The following is a 26028-nucleotide window of genomic DNA, read 5'->3' on the forward strand; positions in this document are numbered from 1 at the left end:
CTTCATGCAATAATATATTATAAAGAAATTGGCAGTAATCATTAAAAAGTCTAAAATAAAATATATTCACTGCATACTCAAACTTAATAATAAAAAGACTAAGTTACAGCCGGTCCTCGAGACATAATTTATATTGAATTATAGAGAAAATTAAAGTACCAGGAAAATATTATGTTAGCTCTTCGGAATTACCGACTCAACTTGGCAAAGTTATTTAAGGATTTTGTAATATTAATGGATTAGGAAGATATTTGCTTATATTTCAGCAGTTTATGAAGTATTTGACTGTAATATTACTTAAGCCGTGCTATTTTTATACTTCAAAGAAGTTTTGGGATCTGACGTACATTATTCAAGCTGCCTTAATATATTTGTCTAGTGAATTGTACAGTGCTATATAATATTTTAAATACTCTAGCTGCTGGTTTTAATACATAATTAATTATTAAAAATCCTTTATAGCTACATTAGGCGGATCGCAAAGTTATACCAAAAGAAATTCGTTAAAAAACTACAATAACCGACGAAAACTGTCGTGAATATACCAGGAGCGAATGACGTGAAAGGAGGTGTTTGCTTAGCGAACATAATTGAGACATTTTAGTGAGAACGCAGTTAGTACTCGCTAAAGTTTTCTCAGAATGGGAACGAAATTGTTCTTTGGAAAGTTAGGCGGAGACGCTTGGAATAGGCACGCTGGGAACGTTTGTGATTGTCGAATGATAGTAGGTAGGTATACGAGGAAATGGGAGGTAAATATTTGCCTACTAAGTGAGACTTTTTCGATGCTATCAAAGAAATCGAAAGCTATCACCTAAAAAGATTTTATGCCGTAGGTACTTATTGTGTTATCGAAAGAGTAGATAAGAGTCAGGTTCACCATGAAGGTTTACAACAAGTATTTACATGTTCTCTATTATAATGAAAGGCGTTATTATTATTCGCAGCATTTGAAGTTGCTCATACACGAGATTTTCTTCACACACTTTTTTACGTTTAAGATAATTTTAGTACTATTTATTTATACACGATACATTATTTCAGTGGCCCATAAAATAAACATGAATGTGAGACTGAAATTAATGTAGAACAGGCTGTCTTGTGCACTAATTAATTATGTATAAACTTTTAACCGCTTATGTACGAGTGATGTTAACATACACTGAAGCAAATAATTTGATGAACTTTTTACTAGTTACATGAAGACTGCTACGTTTAGAAGCACATATTTGACGAAAGTTTGAGTAATCTGCCACAAAAGTGATAAAATAAAGTGTCTAACTTATGCTAACTAACTACTGCGATGTTATATAAAAATAGAAGTAAATAGATTAATTATTATCAGCACCAACACGCCAAAAATCTTGATATACCTACTTAGATGTCCAAGTGTAAAAAAATCTTAACTATAAACCACCGTCAATATCTACAACCTAATATCAACTAGCATGCAGCCTATTACATGAATGTAAAATCTTTGCTTCACCCATATAAAAGCAAACTAAATCCCTATAATGAGAAGTACCAGCAACGCGTGAAGTCCCAAATTAGAAGCTACACTACACGTAACAAAGATTGACACAGCTATGCAGGCAACAAACAGCTCTTGTTAAGACTGCATTACTACAGCAGCCTGTGTCCAGTGCTAATTATGAACGAGCTGAAACGGGGACAGTGAGGAGGATAATTATTATTTTGCCATACATAGGTACATTAACGCTCAATCTTTCTCCGTGTAATATTGTCTCTTGTATCATAAATTATTGTGCTCGGTGTATAATATTCAAGCCCTGAATACAAGGGGCTCAAGAAGAAAGACCACTCAAGGTTCAGTCAGTGATATTCTGGCACTCCCTCACGCTCGCACTGCACCCACAGCAGGAGGGAGGAGGGTCATTTGATAATTTTCCACCAAAAAAAAACCTATTTTCTAAGTATACGCTCTATTATTATGTTATGAAGTCAAAGAGACTTATTTTGGATTTTTTCGAGGCAGGTTCCAGGCTACTTTTTATCAGGTGGGTGAAGTAGTTCCCAAAGGACGCGACCAAAAGCGAAAACTAGTGTTTCTTATTTACCGACTGGTGATGGAAAAATTGTGGCCGAAAAGTCTGAATCAACAGTGTAACATAGTGAGCCTCAAAAGTTACATTTTGCTTTACGGAAAAGCAACATAAACAACACAATTCACGTAAGATACCTGTATGACAGACTCAATAAACAGAGTAGCTTAATCACTATGCATAGTCTCTATGAGTTGAAATTAGTCTAGAACATTGTACCTATTAACAGGTAGCCGTGTTACGTAGACGTTTCGCCTAATCAATACATTTAGGACCCCTATGCGGATGTAATTGATTCCTAGTGAACTAAAATTACCTCAACGCCTGTGTTGTAACGTTTTGTTAAATACACAGGCGTACCGACTATACATTAGACAAATTCTACTAATTATGTAGCAGAAACTTTTGAAAGTGGTAAATTAGAATAGATCAATAACCTCGCATAATTCAGAAATTATTTTGGAAATAAAAGTCTACCTATGAAGCTGGTATTCATTTTTATAATCTAAGTACATTTTGGAGACCGTCAGAATCTCTGTCACTCCTTATAGATCCCCTCAAAAGACATATAGGCAGCTGCTACCTTATTGCTACCAAGCTGGCATTAGTTGCTACCAGTTGCTACCCTCGTGATTTTGAAAATAATCCGTATCTAAAGGTGACAGCCATATTATACAGTTACTACATTTTATCTACTTTTAGTTATATCAGCACTGAATAATTTAAACAATTTCAATTACCTGAGGTAGACTCATACACTCATAGTTAGAGTACGAAGTTGTCTCACAATAGTACATAATTCAGTGCATAATAAGTAATATAGTGAAGTTGGCGCGGCAAGTTTCAGTAAGTCTGCATCACCAAATGAGCTGACGCGTTTTACTAATTAGTTATGTGTAAACTTGTGTCAACGCGAAAATTTTGCTCGTGTGTATGTGATTATTCTTTTAACAGCACTTTAGAGTGTTTTGAAGAGCTGTCACAGGTTTAAGTAGTAGGAGATGAGGTAAAATAACCTACGATGTCTCTGTTTGAATAGTTGCTGCTAGCTATATACGATACTAGCTGGTGCCCGCGACTTCGTCTGCGCAGGTTTAGTATTTCGAACAATATGTTTACAAATTGTAGCCTATGTGTTATTCTGATGTATAAGCTATATTATTGTAAAGTTTCATTAAAATCCATTCAGTAGTTTTTGCGTGAAAGAGTAACAAACATCCATACATCCATACATACAAACTTTCGCGTTTATAATATTAGTAGGATATAAACGAACCTAATTTGCAACATTAATTAATTAATATTACCTTAAGGTAAAATGTATTCTAGATTCACCATCAGTGGCCACTAAATAAAATAATGACGTAATATGCATGGGTTTTTGAGACAAGTCTTACTAGAAATGTTGTCTATTTACAAACGTCATTACCACAAGCAGGCTATATTATATCGTTTTATATACAGAAGCAAACAAAAAGAATGCCATCCACTCTATTGCTATTTTAACAGAGGCTGTCTTATCCAGTAACATCGTCTACAATCCATACTATCCTTCAAGATACCTTCAAAATCCCACCTACCTAGTTACTAAGTAAATATATTTACTTCAAAATAACTGTGCAGCATACATCACAAGCTGCACATACATATATGCGGTAATTTATGTGCAAACTCGCATGCGTATCTGTGTCACGTTTACATTTGTGGTGCGGTTAATTATTCTTTCACCGCCATTCGGAAATGACGATGTTTGCTATGATTATTTAATTATTTTCCATTGTATTGTTACTGGGATGTGTTCTTGGTAATTGTGACTTTTTAATTGTAGCTCTGTTGGGGTGTCGTTTTTTATAAAAACAATGATATGAAACCGATGTTGTAGGTATTGATCCAAGAGTAAAGTACGTGGATTACACAATCTAAGATGCAGTATTAGCTTTATATAAAACGTTTAGCTCAAGTTAAAACTTCTGCAACATAAACCAACTAACCTAAACTTCCTTCAGTTAAGTAACGCTGCACCCAAACATTTGAAATATGTACAACCTTGTTCTTATTCTTACTTTACAAAATGAAAAACTTTAACCAACAAAGCTAACTTTAGCTAAATATTTATGAATAAAATAAAATAAACTCTGAACACTTTAAGTGGTTTAAAGAAAGTAGAGCACGCAAACACATACACGTAGGTATGCTATGCAATGACGCACACACACATGCATATTTACTTTACACCGTTGACATCGCCGAGTATTTTAACAAAATGTTTAGATTTCGCGACCCAGCTTGCGACTCTGATCCAGATTCTCGAGGTACCTATCTATCGGATGTTTTCACTCGTTTGGTCTCATTTGTCGGTCACCTATCTCAATGCAATCGATGAAATGTTCGGGACTCGGTTTGGCAATTTGGGAGAATTTTGGTACGGTTTGTAGATCAGACTTCAAGTGGGATATAAATCATAAAAAAAATGTTAACAGGTACAATAGGTAATACTTACATATGGCATACATTTTGAGCAATACTTACTATCTACTTGTGCTTATGTCATGTTTCTATGTATATACCTAGTTGTAGATAAAATACTTTGTGTATTAGCCTGTGTCGTTTGATTATTTTTAAATTGCAAACATCAATTCCCCAGAATAAGATTTATTTTGCAGCTGCGGTATATTTTTTATTTCCTTTCCTCTTTTTGATGAGAATACTAATAAGGATCATTATAATTTAAGCTTTTGGCAGATGTATTTCACCGGTATCATCCGCCTTGACTCAATGCGGCGAATTTTTGCAAAATGTTTTAAAGCCCCGGCTTTCCGGTTTTTGTTGCACCTGACCTAATTTCGGTTTGTGTATATATTTTTTGTACCCTTGGTTTTCACGAAGAGTATACACATTTAAAAATGCGAATTGATTTTATTTTGAAACCTCCGTAGTGTGACCTATTTACATATTTAATTCTCAGATAAAAACAACAACATATATTTTTCAATTTGTGAGAGTGAATGTTGAATATTTCGTGGTTTTTAACGGATGGAAATGTATTTTTTGTTAGGGTCATAAATTCTTTTTTAGACATCAAAAGAGAAAATATTTTTTTTTAACAACCAACTAACATAGAAGCTTAGAAATAATGATGCCGAAGTTCGTAAAAAAGTCACTGGTATCGAAAATATAAACCCTATCGGTGAAACAGTTTTCGTCTAATGCCGTCGAATATTTTGCGACATGCTCGCTTGGATAGAATGTCTTAGTGTATACTTATCCAGTAAGACTGCATTCTGTGGAGCGAAATAAAGCTTCCTGAGACTTTAAAACGCTGACATAGAAAGGTAAAATATTTGGGAATAACGTTGAATGGCGCACATGATACTTCGCAGTATTGAACCCGGTTTCAAAAAGACATTCTAGGATAGCCTTTGAGTATATTTCTGTTCAACAAAAATAACGTTTTTCTGCGATGAAACCCTTTACTGGCTCTTAACAAAACTAAAACAACTTTTAATTTTCTCCTTTTGACTTCATTGTTTCTGCAAAAATTTAACTCGCTATGAACAATACAATGGTGCCTATATTTAAAAACAAACAAAATTAAACTTGACACTAACAATAAGCTACCCCGCAAAAAGTTCACCAAAAAACCTTAGAAAATATTCATGCAAACGTCGTGAAAATTTCAAATAGCAACCACTCAAAGACTGAGGCGTATAATAAACCTTCTTTAATTATAGCGGTAGCTGAAAACGAGCTTTCCCTTTTATCGTACCCACGTAGGTGGTCATTAAGCCAAAATATAGCTACAATTAACAAAAAAACCTGCGTTTAATAAGGTGTTAAGTTTACCGTGGCGGTGTTTACAAAATGGACTGTCATTAGTCACGGAACCCACGTTGGGATATGTACGTGTGTGTTTAACTTGCTAGAATATTCATAGGGACAATCATTGTGCCTGCAATAATGGGGTTTGTTTACTATGCGTTGTTGTATTCTTAAAGAACGTCTATTAAATGCTTATTTACCTACAAATAAATTTAAGATACTCAAAAAGTTGTCGAGACTTACTTAACATATTATATCGACAATCTATCGGATTTTGTATTGTGACTCTGTCCATTTTGATCTCAGCATATGTACATTTTAGACATTATCAAACCACAGGGTTCAAAGATGGTTTTATTATTTAATCCCTTAGAGAACAACTTTGCTGCCGATACTCTATAAGCTGCATTGAGATCGCAATGCCATTGTTTCTGTACAATTTCTATACCGTGCGCTCAATAAAAATGTAATTTCTAACTTCGTTCTGCGGTCTGCATCAGACTGATGCACCGACTCCCCTGAGAGAAGGAACTGAGCAAACTCATTGTAATCTACTTCTTTCAATTCCCTTTGTGAGTACATCTTCAGTTCTTTTGTGTAAGACAATTATCGTTGCAGACATTTTCTGAGCAAAAACGTATTTTACGAGCGCGAAATGAGAACAGTTTTGGTGAAACTGCGCGAGGCAGATTAAGGCATGCTTTGGTGGAGAAATTTATTTGTGTTTGGGATCTGTGATAGTGCTATGAACTGGCAAATGTACCCAAGAGTACGTTTTGTTTGTGAGCCCGTTCTAAAAGCTTATTCAGCTAATATAGACAGGGATTATTACCGCTAATGTTCTGTGGTTTAGGTTTGTCTTTGTTCTGAAACAAATTCAGTTTACCCACAACAAAATCCTTGTGCGGTTTTGTTACGTATTGTATTAAATAACAAAATGTTATTCTAGTTCTTTTGAAATCTACTTACTATTATAATGTTATTGTTGTCACCTACTTTTGTTATAAACTAAAGAAAAAGGTGTTATTCCATTAAAAATGGTACCATCACACATGACGTTTTCAATAACTTTCCAATATAATAAAATGGTTGTACGTAGACGACTTTATCATTGGACCTAACCTAATGAATAAAAGCTTTTACCCAACACTATAGCTATAAAGAAATGTTGGGTAAGGTGTTAGCAAGGACGAATGTTGACCTATTAGTGATGTCCTTCGAAAGGGTCGGCTGTGTCATAAGTTGTGACCGCTGACGGTTTACGTAATAGGTACGAGAAACAAGCGAGAAAGCTACTTTACGGTTCAGTGCCGATATTAGGAGACGTGCGAAGATGTCTCCTTTGATGTATTTATCGTATAAATATTGGGTCTAGAGAGCCAGATGTTTATTATTTATAAGCTATTTACTATTTGTCGTAGCTACATGACTGTAGACAACTTTACTTAGACTTTTTATTTACTGTTTAAATTGCAAGAGAGCGACACTTTTTAAAAATAAAAGCATCTGAAGTGTTATGAAAAAATAATAAGTTATAGACTATAGTAACTGTTTAACAGTTTAACATACCATATGCCAGATAGTCTATCAATGAACCATTTAAACCTACCGCGTTTAACTTTCCTCGCTTTCCTAAAACTGAAGGAAATTTTCCCAAAGATAAACACAAGTCTTTATCATCAACCCTCAAAGCACAAATACCAACAAAATAATGCAGAAGCGATACCCAGTAACTTCACCTAACGATTACGTAAATCCATAAACATGTTGTATAATATGTTTTGGCGGAGTCCCCGCATAACTCCCGAGGATGAATATTACATAAAAGGCAAAAGGGAGCCAAGTCTGTCCATCGCTGACACAGCCACTCCACTGCCATGCGACGAAGCATTCGAAGCCAGGAAAATAGCGATTTGTGTCCCGGATAAAGAGTGCATGGACGAGACTCTTTATTGATATAACTTTAAGCAATACTCATGAAAATATTGATGTGATTTTAGAGTCTTAAGATATCCCGCGATAAATTAGTTGAAAAATATCTAAGTCAGATTTAATGGCGCTAAATATGAAAAGTTACTTTTCCGTCAAACTGCTGAAATATCAGACAAATGAGGTCGCATTTCAACGAAAAATAAGTGGAAGAAAGTAACATTATTAACTTATACTTCAGAACGTAGCAAAAGTTGAGGAACATGAAACATTCTTACGCACACAAGTTTGAAACTTTCCGCTCGTTGATAAAATCGCTTACTTTGAGGCTCTCAATCCTTAGCCTTCCTTTACTACCTTTTCTTTTGTGACAGATGTCAGCAAACCGAGAAGGGGAGACATATTAAAAATGCGTTTGAATGACCTAAAATGAGTTTCAAAAGATTTATTCGCGCGCCTTTTTGTTATGAAGAGTTCGACTTCTTTCAGTTCACATATTACTTTTACAAATGACGTACCTAGTCTTTATATTGTGAAGGTATGGTTTCATAGTAATTTCGTAACGAAAATTACAGTCATTTACGGGTATGCTACATTTGTTTGTTTTACACATTAACAGCCACTTACCTTAGCTAATACTTTTAAAAATGTTTACATCGCTCTTCAAAAGTGTATCTTAGAAAAAATCTAGCTTTTATCGATTTTGATAACCTTTATTCTAGAACAAGCGTTAAAGCGTCTCGAGTGTTATTTTATTATTTTCATTTTAGACCGAGACAAGTCTGAAGCCGACTCCGAAAATAGTTTAGAATATAATAATTCTAAACTATTTCGCTAAATCCCAGACAAGGGTTGTTACACACGGTGACACGACAACATCAACGCCCTAGTTTGCTCACACGAACACAAGACAACAATAATCTTACACGTTACATAAACTGAGGTACTCGTACTATGCAAGTAATACTATAATAATACTTACGTGTACAGGACTTGGGCTCGTCGCTCTTATCTCCGCAATCATCCTCTCCGTTACAGTACTTGTCCAGAGATATACACTGACCGGTGTCACAGAGAAGTTCGCTCATCCTACAGGGCGTTGCCACCCCAACATTCCTAGGAAACTTCACTTTTTTCACTGGCACTATACTAATATCAGACGTCTCTATACTATCCTCGTTCACAAACTCCTCATTTAAGTCCTGAGGACTGCACAGCTTTAGAGAAAGCAACACTATAATGAACAAAAATGTTCTACTGCTGGTCACGTCTAGGAAATTCTTTGGGTGACACATTTTTAAGTCACCTTTTGTTTCGCACGTTTGTCACAACATTTTGTTCGTCGTTTCACTGCACTCTGCTAGTACCTGGAACAACAAACGAATATTTCATAAGTATTGTAGTCCTTGTTTTTTCTTTGCTGTAGAATTACTCTAAATGTTAAAACATAAGCCAACTTGGCAGTAAGTTCCTTCCAACTATTGAAAACAATGTTAATAACGTACATTTCCACGGTAATTCATCAGTTCGTTGACATTTCAAAACTCCACATTTTTCGCAGCTGACCCAAATACCTAATACAAAGCGTCTACTTATTCGCTTTTCCAAGTTATTTCAAACGTTTACCTCAAGCTTTAGCGGAAAGTCATTAAAATAATAGTAGGAAAATTTTATGCTAATCAATACGACGGCGCGGTACAAAACTTTTACGTAACCTGTTACGTGTAAAGACTAACTCGGTTTACATTTTCGTAAATAGAATTTCTGGAATGTTCCAAGGATACTGCGGCAGTTTGTAGGAGATACTTGGAAAATTCTTGGAATTCCACATGTGCCTATAAGTCTTTAAATAAGTGTAGGCTGTTCGGTTATTAATACGGTATGTATGAGCTAATTTTAGAAACCGCAAAGTCAGGGTTTTGGGGATCGATTTATGAGTAGGGTTGTATGTTTCTCAAATCTTACGTGTCAAGAGAATAATTAGGTACGCGATGGTAGATACTAGCTACAGAGACAGGAAAAATAGTTTTGTTCTTCATGGTGACACTACCACTTACGATAAGTGTTTATTAGAAAAACCACCTTATGAAATCTAAATCTTCGTCAATAGATTATTTATTTTCATGGGAATCCGTTATGATTTACGATCCTGAGTTGTAAGAAAAAACTACACAGTTCATTTAGACGAAATCACGGAAAACAGCTAACTATAAAATATAATCCTGTCATCCTGTTTTGCTCTTAAAAGTATCGAATATTCGTATCATGTCCTTGAGACCGTTATAGGTATTTTGTCTGCGAAGTTTTCTCAAACTTTTTATTTCACATATTCAGGTTCACCGATACAGCCGATAATCCACAACATTAGGCTCCTGTATTCGTTATAAAAGCTGCGTCGAGTGAACAATATGTGACCAAAGTACGTTTTTGTATAGACTTTTATTACCCAAGTATATTATGATTATGTTTAGGCTTTCGGTTCAGTGGATTGAAAATAATTCACACGTTAATTCGGCCCTTGATGTCAATGAGAACGGGTGCGGTACGATTCACGCACACTATCTCGCTTTGGGGTTAAAATTACGTTTAATCTAGTTTGAACGCGCGTCACTTTGATAGGATTGAAGGTTACTCAAATAGTGAATATTTTTAGAAATAAGTTTTTCAGGCACACTTAAAATGATAAATTACTTTTTTCTGTCCTTTCCGATACAAATAAATAATATTCTGTCTTCCTTTCGTCATTACTTTTTTAAAATTAGTTACACCTACACTTCCAATTACAGTGAACGTACTTTTCCACAAATAGATACGGGGACACCGAACAAAGCAATCCCATTTATGTGTATGTACCATACAAAAACAAACAATAACCACTACCCTTGTATTATCATAATCCGACAATAAAACACTTGGAACCAATCCGATTACAAACACACATTTTTGTTTAATCCTATTAAATCAAACGTACCTACACAGCCATATATTTTGAACTTAATCCAGGACTGCATATATGTGTACCTAAAATATTGTGAACATTTAAATCTATTAGATAAATCAAAATAATTGGAATGCGAGAAGATTATCCCTTAACCAAGTGCATGTACAATATGTACCTACATACAACGTCGAGTACCTAGCTGAACAATATTCTATACAATACAGCATTAAGTACATAATAATTTACTATTTTCTAGCATTCATATTGCTTTTGAAAACACTAAATATATAGGTATATATGTATAGGGAGCATTTGGTCGATTTCCAGGCATCGAGTCGAAATACAGCGCAAGAGCGATACGTGCCTATAACGAAAGAGCTAGTAGGTATGTCATATCAGGACTTGTCAACAGCCTAAGAAAATAACAATAAAACACACCGAGTAGTATATTTCAAGCCGTGCCTCAATATTGTACTATATCTTCGGCACCTGCTACAAAAACGCCACCAAACACAAACACAACTATAAGACACTCGTAAATTCCGACTCCCAAAGTGCATATAACGAAATCATAAATCAGTTCTATACACATTTCTTTATCTAGGCATGATCTAGCACTTACAGGTGCGCGTTGTAATATATGGTCTCCACACATGTCGGGAAGGGTGGCTGAATGTATTGGCCTACTTACGAGAGGTCGATTCCGTTTCACACTTGCCGACTTCATATACGTTTGTTATTTGTCCTTTGTTTTTGCTTCGTCGCGTAGAACGGAATGATTTGTTTTTTTTAGTGTTTGTGGGGTGACCTTGTGTGGATTGGTAATCAAAGTTTTGTGTTTTCTCCTAAAACAAAATGTTACAGATACAAGAAATACCATAGAGTTTTTACTATCCCTAGATTAGATTTCGATTGAGAAGTTTTAAATCAAACTGAATTTATGTATTAAATTAACTGTCTCTATAACAGGGCTTCATCAGTATCAGTGCGTAAATAAAATTAAGAAATAGAGAGTACAAGAAAACCATTGTCTCAAGATTACAGGGGCTCGAATTTCTTTATAGCTTGTTCATTTCCTTCTTCAAGGCTTTTTCTTTTTATCGCAAGACACTTAAATGTCTTCCTTTCTTTGTATAGATAGGTATTCTATCTCTTTGTAGGATGCTCAATAATAGAATTTGTCTTAAAGTAGGACACTGTGTTAGGAGTTTTATGTTCGGTACCGTCATAACGTGAATACAAATTTTCATAAGCGCTTGTAATCCGTCGCACCCTTCGGCGTTCAAATGTAAATTTTGGTAAATTCCTTCATTTCAATCCTTTAGCGGAATCACGAATTCAAATTGCGGTTTTAATTTTGAAAAAGATTTTGTAAATCTGTTTTTTCCTATCTTGATTAAAAGCATCACAAAATGACAAAAACAGATTTTAATATGAATGAAATTAGGTTTAGAGACTACGTACTTGATCAAAAGCACTTTAAAATATCAAATCAAAATGTAATGCCATAATTAATTTAAGTTAACAAATATTCAAAGCCTAAACTTTTGTGAAAGCGTAATAGCAAAATCCACACACAAAACAGTATAAATTCAATTAAATTTCGCGGAAAATTTTATACAAACTCGATATATTAAGCACTTTAATTATAAGCTTATGATAAACGATAATACAAGTATATGTACCTTTAAATATACGAAGTTTAACCCGTTTAATTAAACGCCGGCTGTAATTATAATGGGGGCTGCGCTCAATAAATTAGGCATAAAAACAATGGTACGGTACTCCAATAATACGATATTTTGTATCCAGATTTCCGCTCCTATATAAACTAAGACTGAATGAATGAATTCAGTCAGTTAATAAAAAGGTTAAACTAGTGTAATCCATGTTGTTATCTAGGCGAATTGTGACTGGTTTTGGCTAAAAGCTCTGCTTAGTAGTCTACATAATGACTAAAGGTTAGCGTCATGAAATAGTAATTACTGTATTTCAGTAATCTACCAAGTTCGCATATGAACAATAACAGGTTTCCTCCTTATGTATGCATGTTGTTAGCCACGAGCCCCACCCGTACCGTTTGTATTAATAAACCGTGCAATGTGCACAACTAGGCGTTTCGGAAGCCACCGCAACACTGACGTTGCAATGCAAATGAACGTAAAAGCGAATTTGTGTTCCCCAATGCAGAGCGCTTATAAAGGGTTTAAATTTGCAATTCTATTATAAAAGCGATGCAGATAATACGTTGAAATGTAAAACCGATTGGATGGCTCGTCGAGTGAGTATGTGGATAGGTAGATAACGTTTGAACTGCGAGCTTGGACATGACGCTGTATTTACTGCACTAAACCCCATTGATGTTGGGCATTGCCGGGGGCTGTTGCATTCCGTAATGACGGGTGACGTTTAATTTATGCAAATAATCCTTTTGATGTATTTTGTTTTGCGTATTTTGAAACGGTAAATGCAGGTGCTTTACCATTGGATAGATAGGTATTGGTTTTGTCCAAGTTAAATACTGTTGTTAAAATAATATGAAGCGTATTTAATTTCATTAAATGTAGATGTAATAAATTGTTCAGACACTTTTGCTTACGATGTAAACAAGCCACATTAATGAAACATTTACTGAACTGATGTAATCCAAAGATAATGCTGTATTTCAGATTTATCGCGATTGTTTTCTCTCGTAAATGTCATAAAACTTTTACTGCAAGATAACGGTATTTTATATCATTGTTTACGACTTCTTAAGTGTTCAAACCAACTTTAAATGCAAGAAAAAATGTTAGGAGCCTAAATACTTTCCAAATCGCGCCATTGATCCCCTCAGACAAGATAATTTGGTGGACAGTGATAAATTAATGAGTAAATAAAGCGTTGATAACGATCGCCAACAAAAACTCTTGGTAAGAAAGCCCTGCTTAAGGACACCAGTGACAAATGAAGGCAACAGGAAAAAATAATTGCGCAATTTAAATGCCACCTCAGTGCAAAGCTCGACAAATTGACTCTTCTAAGCTATTTTTGTTTGAAAGAAGAATATTCTAGAACTGCAATATAATATTGTGTGGGCATTTGAAGCTGTTTGCTGTGGTTTGGCTTTCAAGATTAAATCGAATGTCATTTGTTTATTTAATATTTTTTGCGTGGTTGGAACAGGTTAGTTATTAAAATTGGAGAGAAATTAAGCATATTTCAATTATTAATATTCAAATAAATCGCTTTAACGATTTACAATTATGGGTAGGCTTTTTTTTTTGTACCCAAATATCTTATTAAAATTAGGGACACAGACGCAAAGAGGAGTCAATCTATCAATGAAAACACCAAAGCGTAAGAGGAAAGCGATATATTTAACATCAAGTTGTAGGTGCATTATATACATTGATCGATGCAGTTGCTAATATTAACTGTTCATGCCAATTACGGTCAGGTCAAACAAAACTCATTATGTAGGTTACCGTAATTAGGTTGAAAAACGAACACTTAGTTACATCACGTGCTAAGAGCACTTAAAAACTGCAATAGCGTGGCCATGTACAATAATAATGTGACGATTATGGAATCGTTTCCGTGGAAATTGTTACAAATTATATTTATTTGAGCACCTGCGGTAATAGGTTTTGTATTTCAGGTAATAAAAAGCTCCAAACACATCAATGAGCAGAATAAGAATTAATTAGTTATATTGAGGGAAATATTTATGTAACTTAATACGATGTTAGTACTGCTTACACTACAGAAAAATGTGGAAACTAAACTTTTGTTTTCAAGTATTTAAGAACGCGAAAGTGATTTTGCATTGTAAACCTGACATAATGAAAAAAGTAATTAATTAGTTGATGAAAATAAAAATCTCACTGAGATAGGTATGTGAAGTAAAGAATGAAAAATCTTTTTACTTGGAAGATAATTCATCATCCTCCGAGCCTTTTTCCCAAACTACGTTGGGGTCGGCTTCCAGTCTAACCGGATGTAGCTGAGTACCAGTGCTTTACAAGGAGCGACTGCCCTGTCTGACCCCCTCAACCCAGTTACCCGGGCAACCCAATACCCCTTGGTTAGACTGGTGTCAGACTTACTGGCTTCTGACTACCCGTAACGACTGCCAAGGTTGTTCAATGACAGCCGGGACCTACAGTTTAACGTGCCATCCGAAACACAGTCATTGGCGTCTAAGATATACTTAGAAAGTACATACAAACTTAGAAAAGTTGCATTGGTACTTGCCTGACCTGGAATCGAACCCGCGCCCTCATACTCGAGAGGTTGGTTCTTTGCCCACTAGGCCACCACGACTTTACTTGGAAGATAATTAAGAGTAGGTATTTATCAATGAAAACGTCCCAACAGCTGAACCAAATCTATTGACAGATAAATCGATAACTAATAAAGCAAGGTCTAATTTTCTAAATGCAAACAACATTCCTCTTTGTCATCGACTCTCATCGGCCACTTCAATTAGGTCGCCTAGCCCGGGGCCCCACTGCGCTCAACCAACTATTTTATTAATTTGCATAAATTCAAATATTCAGTAACAGATTGGCAAAGTAACAAGAACTTTTGGTTAGTTATAGAATATTAAAATTTGTGTTTTCTAAGAAATGTGTTGGTAAAAATTGTTTGGAAAACCAGAGCGCTGGGAGCCCAATTTTGCTACTATAAATTTTGGTCCGAGAATTGTAGTTGCTCGTTTACACAGATATTACGTAATGGTCGTTGTAATATTAAAAAGAAACATCTAAAATTTTACCATCGATTATATCGAATGGCTCTGGCATTGAGTCTTTGAATGCACAATATTTAATTCAATTCACTAATTCACTTAATTTTTTATTGACTAATTTTATATAGAGTTTATTATTTGTTTTTTTATTTAATTTGTGTATAACCTTACGAGGCTGGCATAACGCAGCAGCGTTTAAGCTTCTTAAAATAAAAGATTAAAAAAAAATACCTACCAGTACCAATAGGCACCTAAATAATACCTAGAAATATTATAATTAAATTGTTATATTACGAAAGGTGGGCGCTAGTAAAACAATTACGGAACAACTTTAGAAATCTCATTCATTAAAACTAGGCATGTATGAGGAAATATTTGAGTCCGCCCACGAATCCGCCTACGTAGAACATAGATTGTAATTATGTATATAAAACGGTGCTCGTAATTAAACTATGTAGATAAAGCTGGTGAAAATTACTTATGAATACAAATATGAGCAATTTCAAGATACGGAAATCCTTAGAGATTTATCTTCGCCTATATTTTATTTTGTGATTTCTGAAGGTGTCTTTGAGTTCATTCGGTGGAGACAAAACAATTGCTTACACTTTAAAAGATATTTACTGACAAAACTGCTATTTGAAAATGCAAGTTTATTTCAGCCGAGTAGTACAGTGACAGCCAGGGGTCATAAGTACCCTTAGCTCCCGTGCTTGAAGGTTAGGCACCGTCTACTCTGAACAGTAAGCCGATCTAGTTGAATTATTTCTGTGGTTTGAGAGCTTTAAGTCATAAGTACAAACGTCAGTCCTAAAGTCCTTCACTATTTAGTACCCGCAACTCAAAAATTATTAAAATTTTCTTACTTTTCCATTAATCTTACAGTAATTTACGCCTCTAGCTACGCCTAAAATACTTCAAACTCCTAACTTACAAAAGAATTTCCACAATGAATGGCCATTCTATTCAAAACCGCGCAGCATAAACTGCAGTCTAAAACTATTTTATCAATTTTCATAAATCCAGTGTCTCAGTAACAGATTGGGGAACTATGAATTACTAAGGTCCCGCCCGTTCGCGGTCGACGAAAAACTACCAAACTTTTTTGGCACAAACTCAAAGCTGCTTGGTATTAAAAAAAAGAAAAAGGAGTGTACATACAGTGTGTTTTCTTCATGTTAGGTTTGGACGCGTTCGTTTTATGAATTCTGGTAGCGTTCGTATTTAATATAATTTAGTTTGCTTTACAGTTTCGAGGTGGCAATAACTGTTCTTGGATGCAGTTCATGGAGGAAGCTTGTTATTATTTTGTATCAAAGATAATTAAAATTAAGTTTGGAGCTACAGGCTTAAAGCTTTTACATGTTCAATTTGGCGTTTGGAGACATGGATTTCGGAATTACGAAGTAGTTTGTCAATTTACGGTGTCTTTGCGGGCTTACACTATTATCTACAGATAAATTCTTATTGCTCAAAGAGAGTAGTGGGTCACTATCAGTTTTTAAAATGATTGCGTTTCACTCGCTGGTGTATTATAATGTGGCAAACCAATTAAACAGGTACGTAAGTAACAATGATGATAATTATCACTCGTTAAACAATTTGCTATGAACGACAGTTCCACCTATGTAATTAGATACTCGTTCTAATTGGTAATCCCGAATAATTATGTATTAGACTTCCTATTAAGATAATTAATTACATATGCTAAGCCAACACCTAGGTGTACTAGTATGTTTCTCGTAATTGCCTTTAGGCAACTAGTTGGTATTGACGCAGCTTTAATGACGTAATATGAGATCAGAGTGGGGAGCTCGTGGCTAAGTAACAGCCACATGGATCGATAGATCGATCTATAAGCTTAAGTAATGCATGGCGCGATCCGTGGATAGATAACCGTGTTGTCATGACGAGATTCTCCGCGTATCGGCAAGTACTTTAAATTGGTGTGTCCCGGCTATCATTTAAACGCCTTAGCAGCCGGTACGGGTAGTCAAACGTTAGAAAGTCTGACAACGGCTCTTACCAAGAGGTATCGGTTTGTTGGGGTTACTCGGTTCTGAATAGTTTTATTTCATTCATTAATTCAGTCTGCCAATCACTTGTACCGTTCAACCTTTTTCGACGTCCCATTTCATTAACAACTGCAGACTAATTTGCGTGTCATCCGTCTCTTCGTAATGAGCATATGCGACACACAAACACGTCACACAAAGAGACATAACTCATCCCGTTACGTATGCTATCCCATAAACAGAGACATAGGTATACCTTCCGACGTCACAATCCTACTCAATCCTAAATGATAGTTTCTGTCTTGCTCTACTTTGTAATTAATTATATCCTCTTATACGATCTTACTTCAACTTTGTGGAGCAAACCATTCCTGTTTATTAATGCCAACCATTATTCAACAGCACCCGCAGATGAGGCAAAGCGAACGAACATTCCTGAAATATATTCATCTTGTCTCGTTAAAAGTAAGTCGAGTTGGAAACTTGACTTTATGATAGTTGTCGTTTGTTTTTAATTGTAGCAGTCTGGTTAATATTTTATGGTCTTTAGTGTTGAAGCGTTTTGTTAGCTGATACATAATAATATTTGGAGTAAAATAGCGGCGTTTGCAGATACAAAACTCATTAGTTGATTGCTGATTACATTATATAGAGTAATAAGAATTCTGTAAAAAATAGCTGCATAAACGTAAAATAATCTGATTTACTCTACATAATAAACATATGAATTAATTAATAAATGCCTTCGAGATTAATTCCAGTTTTTAATTCCCACAATTTGCATAAAAAAGGCTTTACTTTTATTCCGAGCCAACATCATTAAACAAACTGAATATCCACAGCATAATACACAAGTACGAACGTATATCGAACCAGTGTCCATATAATTTTATTACTTATAAGTGGGTAGTACAATAAAAGCCAGTTGTACGGTCTACGGCCAGCGAGCTTCGTGTATGTTTCCGGAATACTAAGCAGTATGAAATGCGACTTCGAGTATTGTTTACTTAATAATTTACTGGCGGCCTGATTAATAATTTCAAAATGGATACAATCATGCCGTGTTCGTTAATATTTGGGTTTTTAATTGTTAATTTGACGTGTTTTTATGGTTTGTTTTATTTAATTTTAATAAATGCCCCGAGGGATCAATGAAGCAGTTTATTGAAATTCCACAACAGTTTTTTGTATATTAGCGCTAGCCTATACTACTTTTTTAACCGACTTCCCAAAAATGTTCCCTTAGGACTTCCCAAAGGAGGTTCTCAAAGGAGGGCTAAGGATAACAATTTTACAATCTTAAGTCTAAAATATAATTTCATTCTGAATACTTTCAACTAAAGTGCACAACGATATTCTCACAGTATCAGGCAAGACAATCACATAAGTTTACCAAGCAAGCGTTCAATTTTAATTGGTCCCAATCTCCAATCTCCGACGGATGGAGAGTTGTTGATTATTATAAGAACCCCGACTGCCTGAGAATTGATTTCGCTGGAATAGATTTGCCATTTCAAAGCTATAGTTAGTATCCAATCTGTGATACGTACCTAAAGGGGGAATGCCCTTTATGTCTATATGAAGGATCATGCTTGTGGAAATATGTGATTAGGTACTTTTGTAGACTGAAATCTGTACACAAAGTACTTAAAAACCGGGTTAAACCTTATTTTGCTAAAGGCTAAACATCAAATTTGAATATAATCGAAAATTCGATACCCAATCACGGCCGTATCTACAGATAAAAGATAACACAATCTCTTAATTCCGAACTAAAATCTCTTCTAATTAAAATTAAGGCAAACACAATCAAAATCCCTTTAGCATTAAAGGTTCGGCCTCCAATACATAATTAGGCAGCTTACAATAACACTTTACGAGGTCCCTAAAAGTTTCTTCGTTACGATGTCCCGATAGTATCGTATGCAAATTTTGGAAATGCCTCTACGTTCTACCGGCACAAAGTACTGTCTGCATCGAACCAAATCCCTGATGTAGGCCAATCTGAGCACAAATAAGTTTCTCATTGAAAACTGTAGCGGACTACGGTATGAGTTTGTATCAGTGAGTTGAGCAAATAATTTGTTTTGTGATTGAAAGGGGAGAAAGGATTGTTTGTATTACATTTAATTGGAAATTGCTGAGTGGTCTCGGGACTTCAATAGGGTAGCTTGTTAGAATTGTGCAAGTAATAGCATTCTTTGCTGAATTTCTAATAGGCTCTTTAGATATCCCCGAGTTGCGATGCTGGATTGAATAAATTGAATTTTCAAAGTATTCTATTGTTTCTCGCTGTAGACAATTACGATATTATTTCTCTTGTAAAGAGGGAATTAATAATAAGCCGTAAGTATTTCAATACATATTTTCTTTGAGAGACTAATAATCTATTCCTTATTAAATTTTATTATATGTAATTTTACACAATGTAATTTTATTTTCCGATCTTATATCGTGCATATAAATCTACTTGATTACATGAGTCTTTGTCCTACATTTAACATTGACATAACATGTACCTATAAGTCGATAATATCGCACTACTACAGCCTATTATGTGAACTAAGTCCCCCATTTAAGTTCTATGAGTCGTTAGTACGTAATCGAGACATTATAGTGCGTGAAGATATAGAAATCTATAGATAGCCTAGGTGGAATAGGTTGGATTTAGGCATTAATTTTATAGCCTAGGCCTTTTGTGTTCGAAGGCCACTATAAACTTACCTTTTAAACACTAATGTCTTCAGTATTTTCTCCTTATATAATTTGTACCTATACACCGTTGTGTTCCGCGTGATAAGTGGTTGTATAATAGAGACGATGTTAATTTTAATACTACATAATAGAGTCCAATTAACAATGAAAGCAATTACCCATACAGAATTAATTGCGAATATACTTGTACAGTACCAGCATGTATCTACAGAAATGTGTTTACAAGACGCTCGCGGTACACGGCAATTCCATTTACGAACGTTCCAATGACAATATTTTGTGACGAAACAAACACATAGACATCTACATTAATCAAGAAAATCTTCTTAACAGTAAAAATTTAAATGAATGCAGATTTTCCTTTACAAATTTCATTTAGGGACCCTGTCACTGAGATCGTTTGCCTTCGCATTTTCTCCCTAACGAAGTGTTCCTCTAAGTTGTTATTCCCAATTCTCTACGGTATGTTAGGCAAAGTAGGAAGGTACCTTTTGAAATCATTTTTCTGCTCCGAATTTACCCAGCTGTGTATTTAAATTCGTTGTCTTTTACTGACCCGTATAAGTTGACCTTTTCGAGCAGTTTTATTGTACAGACTTACATAATACGTCTTGGGAAGAATTATTATGAAAACTGGTGAATAACGTGAACCCATTACCTTACGTAATGGGTTCACGTTGTTAAACAAAAACTATATTTAAAACCCTTCGTAATAATAATGGATCTCAGATAGGAACCCAAAAACATTTCCAATATAATTTGATCTTATCTGGAAAACAGTCCGGATACAAAACATCCAAAGTATTTTCCATCATACGCCCTATAATATTGTATAAAATTAATGACCCTTCAGACTGTCCTAACTTTATTATAATCTCTTCGGTGCGCAATCGCGCAACCAGCCACATGATCCAAATTACGCGGGCGACGGAGAAAAATAGATCGACATTTTTCATCAGAAAACTTTGGTTAGCTACTTCCCGAGCCAGCTTCTTTATTAAGCCCGATAGAAGATATATTACACATCGAATACGTACTGGTTCCGATATATACGTGTTAGGTACCTACCAAGCCCTAAGGAAGTGCGATAGCAGAATAATAGGCGTAGCTACCGCCTATAAAGATAACGTCGTTCCGTTTCGGTTACTTCGCTGACCGACGCAGCGTTGACATTATTCTTTATTCGCAAAGATAAAATGAAGAAAATATTTCGTTAGTAATCCCAAACGGCCAGTACATTTTCCTTATTTCGAATATAATTTACGTCAACTCATTTCGACGGCATGCAAAAATGTTGTAAAAAGACCCTTCCGTGAAACTTATACGAATTAATGTTGTGGGAATAAGTTACATGAGAATAATTTTCTTAGAAATTATGGATTGCCGAAGGGCGCTTTATCAATGCCTGCGTAATATATCGTTTCTCGTCTTGTATTTTGCAAAAAGAAAACAACTTCGTCATGAATTTAGATCATGATTTTTTCTTGTTGGAGACTCGTAATACATGATATATATTATAACGTTAGGTACTTTTCATAATAACATCGATTGTGTAATAAATTCTGAGAAGGCGTAATAATTTATCTTCCATTACGAATATTAATTTTAGAGCACTTAAGCAAACATTAAGCTGTCCGAATAGTCTATTTGCTGTAGAAACTTTACATAAAAACATAGCCACATATCATGTTCTTTATGGTTATTATCCTCGTACTCGCGACTCAAAAACACATCGGCATCCCTCCGCGATAAACAATCAAGTTCCCCGTGTGTTCCACGTTTTCCGGTCAGCTGATATATTTAAAACAAATAGCTAGTATAACAACGATTACGGCGATTACCGAACAAACAAGTTCGCTTCAAAAGAATTATGCGCAACATGAGAAAAACATGAAGCCCACAATTTTCACAACAAACAGAATATGTCGGGCACGCTTCACTTGTTCTCAGCAGTATTGTATTTTGTCGGCCATCATTGTGTTTTCGAGCATTTGTTTCCTTACGAAGAGGCAGTTAGGAATATTTATTGGATGAACTTGTGGCGTGATGTCGCTTTTTAGCCAATTGTAGCCATTTTATATATCTACCCAATAGAGTTAGATATGTAGAGGGTAATAAAAGTTTCGATGGCAATTTCGATTCAGTTGTACAATCACTTCGCTATTTTTATATCTTGTTACCACTTGAAACGACTGTTCAAAAATGTACGAGTATGTACGAGAGTGTAGTTTATCACTCACGTATTTTATTGGAACTAACTTTTGTATTACGAGTTAGTTTCTTGATCTAAAATGAAATATATATTTTGTATGCATATACAAAATATTGAATTTCATGTTGTTTTTTTATACACAATTTTCATATACCTATATGTCAAAAAGAATAGTATATGTACAAGTATTATAGTAAACACTGCATGCTGTTTTTTTTTTTAATTCTTTATGCTACGAGTAACTTTCCCCAACGTATTTTACCCTAACCAATCTTCAAAAACATTAGAGACACATTTTTGTATTTTTACCAAAACAGTAAAACACAATGCCAATCATGATAATCCTTATAATCCAATTAAATCTGTGAGAGCGGCCATCAAAAAGTCTTATTAAAGTTTTACAACCCATCTTATCACGGACAGGACTTATGCAAATGAGTGAAGGGTGTTCGGACGGCTGTGTATCCTGGATTAAAGGGGACGGTTCGAGTCAGTCTGTTTTTACAGCGCCACATGGTGTCGAGGGCTTTTAAACAAAACAAGCAAGCGAGGGGCGGAGATAAGTAGCTAAACGGCCACATCTACATTTTTGGGTCTATGTACGCTTCGCTAGACTGAGGTCACCGCACTTGCTTTAAGAGATTAGCCTGAAAGCTTATTGATGAGCCGAATCAAGGTGCGATTATGTACTTGTTAATAATAAAGTGGATTCTGCGAATTAGGTATAGAGTATGTTGGCGGATGTTCATTATTTTAACCTAAAATAATATTATAAACTTCAATAATGGAGTCTACATTAAACCTAACAGAGATTTCGCACAAAATAGGTCATGATAGAAATTAATTTGCGGAATATTTCCTAGATAACACAGTGGTAGACTCCCGTTCTGATATTAAATAGGAAGCAAAACCTTTATAAAAAAGGCAATATATTTTCTCTCGTCCTTCGTATCTGACCCAGACGCGGTTATCTAAGTTCTCGCGGCGGCGTCCGTTAAGATATTTTCCAGCAAACACCACGCCTTTGGTAAAAGTATATCGTTTCTAATCTTCCCTTGCTTTCACGGCTTTGTTTTAGAAAAACCTCCCCTGGGCACGGCGTCGCTCCCTCCACCGTCTCACTGGCTTCAGAGTACATTATCTATGTCAATACAGTAAAATGGGCGAACCATTTTACGAAAACATTTTGCTATATCGCGTGTATCCTTAAAATAAGGAGCCGTGTGGGAACCATTACGTAGAGATTTCTGTCCCACAAACAGCCCATAATATGGGTATCGTTACGTAACCCACTCCAGTGTAATTTTTTTCGAAACACGATTTATCGGATATGGCACTAAGGCTTATTTTTCACCAGAACAAAGGTGACATCCATGTTGAATTGGATTATCTATTGTGACGCATTAGTTTGGGTCTGTATCAAAAGGTCGGAACGAAATATCCCGTTTTATTTGTTTGTCATAAATATGGCCGATTTGTAAAACGGTTAGTGTTATAAATTGTGCCTGCAATCGTTTGGATATTATTGCTGGGCTTTAAGGTTCACATAACATGATGTTTTGCTTAATAAATATAAATGACTCGGATAACGCTATGCTTTCCTTGAAGTCGTTTTATCTGTTCTGTATTTGCGTTTATTCTGAGCATCGTGTTCCAGCAATAGCTTGGCAATAACGGTACATTTAATTCCCATCAAGCCCATGTATACGAAGACTTAATTCAAGTCCATTTCACTACTCGGCAATTCGAATAAAATTAGTGCAAACAATTTAGTCGGAGTCGTCATTGAGTACAGCCAAATGATTGTTTCGTCTAATACTGTTATTTCCGACTGAATACCAGCACAGACGGCTACTTACAGTTAGCGTAATCCGGTTTAATCCGGTACAAAGTAAGTGCTCCTAATACGGACACTATTTCACGTAGATAATTGCTTGGCGAACGAAGCGGGTCGCCAGATTAAGGCTGGGTGCGACAACACTGCGCGAACACTCCTTTTAATACTAGGATTTACTTTCATAATGTTATTTGTTCAGCGTTTTTTAATAATAATGTAGGATGAGAATAACAGAATGAGCAGAATAGGGGTGATACTGCATTAGTGAAATAATTTTACTGTAGGTACACGACCCACATCCAGGTAAAGTTTAAGAAACTTACAAAAAGAACATTCTAAAAGAAGATACTCAACATACAGCATAAAATTTTCTTACTCCTTACAAAATGTAGTATAAAACATAAAACAAACTATAAAAAACAGAATCTCCACTTATGAAACATAATCTAAAATATGCAGCGACGAATACAAAATGTTCTTCAAACAAACAACTATTTAAGGAAACAATAGCTCATCACAAACCCATCACAATCATCTTTCTAACCGCTCGCAACAGTTGGCTTAATAAAACTCTATCTCAATTTAAATTCAAAAAGAGGGTAACTTCTATTCATAGACATGCAAAGCAGGTCCAAAACAATCCCTTCTATTAATCCCCTATTAAATAAAATGAATCAATACAAAATATTTGGGGCGCGACTACATACGAGTATTTAATTTTAGAATGAAGTTTTGACTCGCTCCTCCCAATTCGTACCGTTTGATTACAGTTTTGATTACCGCGGGCGTCCATTCGTTCCCCCCAAGGGGTTCGAACACGGTCAGTTGATCGATAACCATCGCCCAGGGGCTCCTTTCCACGGTTTTTTGTGTATTTATGATCAAAGCTGATTTAAGTGGTATGAAAATTTATTGTGTTCATGCTTACTCGGATCTTTGCTTGAAGATATTCCGGTCTCGTTTGGGTCTCTCTTTATTTATGTGTTTTCTATTTTTGTACCTTAAAGTATGGAAGTAATGATGAGGGTCTCGAGAAGGATGACATTTGGGGGAGTTCAAGTGTTCTGCCAAACTTTTCGGAGATCCTTAGGACTTTTAATGGTACTGCTGATTCAAATAGATGCCAACTTTTCGTACATTCTTATAGTACCAACAGCCTTTGACAATACTGTATAAATAGAATTTCAAACGATCTTCCTATACCAATTTTTATATTATGTTTTTGCAAAAAAAAAAAAAAAAGTATTAGTTACCAAGCTCTGTTTTGGACTTTTTAATTATGTACAGAACTGCACTAAAATGTTGTGAAACTCATCCAATTATAACACTGAGGACACATTCACGGAATCGTCTGTTTAAATTGTATTCATAGGCTCAAAATTGCATAACGAGATGAACCAAAAAGGTCAGCGTCACCATAAAATGTAATTCAATATTTAATGCTGGCAACTACATTATCTTTTTTTAAGTCTTGCATTATTCATAACGGGCGACATTTACGTTGATAATAAGAGAAAAAAAAAATGTTTTGTATTTTTATAAAAGGAACGTCGTTTCTGAATGTAATAGAACATTCTGGCGTTGGTCGTAAAGACCAGCCAGTGCTTTAATTACTCAGTAAATAGCGGGGGTTACTTTTTTATTTTTTGAAAATGGCCGCTCTGTTTACAACGGTGTTTTAAGAGGACACCAATGTTTTAAAAGCCGCTATAAAACTTGATTTGTATTATCTGTGTATAATCAGGATTTTTTAGTTGGTAATTTG

General features: G+C 35.2%; 1 protein-coding gene across 2 annotated transcripts in view; it reads right to left on the bottom strand.

The window, feature by feature from the left end:
- Positions 1–26028, bottom strand: part of LOC110374769 (uncharacterized) — a 58810-nt gene that overhangs the window by 18402 nt on the left and 14380 nt on the right. For both annotated transcript variants that reach the window (XM_021332629.3, XM_021332630.3), the window contains exon 2: positions 8794–9178. In XM_021332629.3, coding sequence (XP_021188304.2) covers positions 8794–9106 — 313 coding nt within the window. In that variant the 5' untranslated portion in view covers positions 9107–9178. The remainder of the gene's footprint in view (positions 1–8793; positions 9179–26028) is intronic.

This window comes from Helicoverpa armigera, chromosome 8 (genome assembly GCF_030705265.1).
Source record: "Helicoverpa armigera isolate CAAS_96S chromosome 8, ASM3070526v1, whole genome shotgun sequence".
NCBI lineage: Eukaryota > Metazoa > Arthropoda > Insecta > Lepidoptera > Noctuidae > Helicoverpa > Helicoverpa armigera.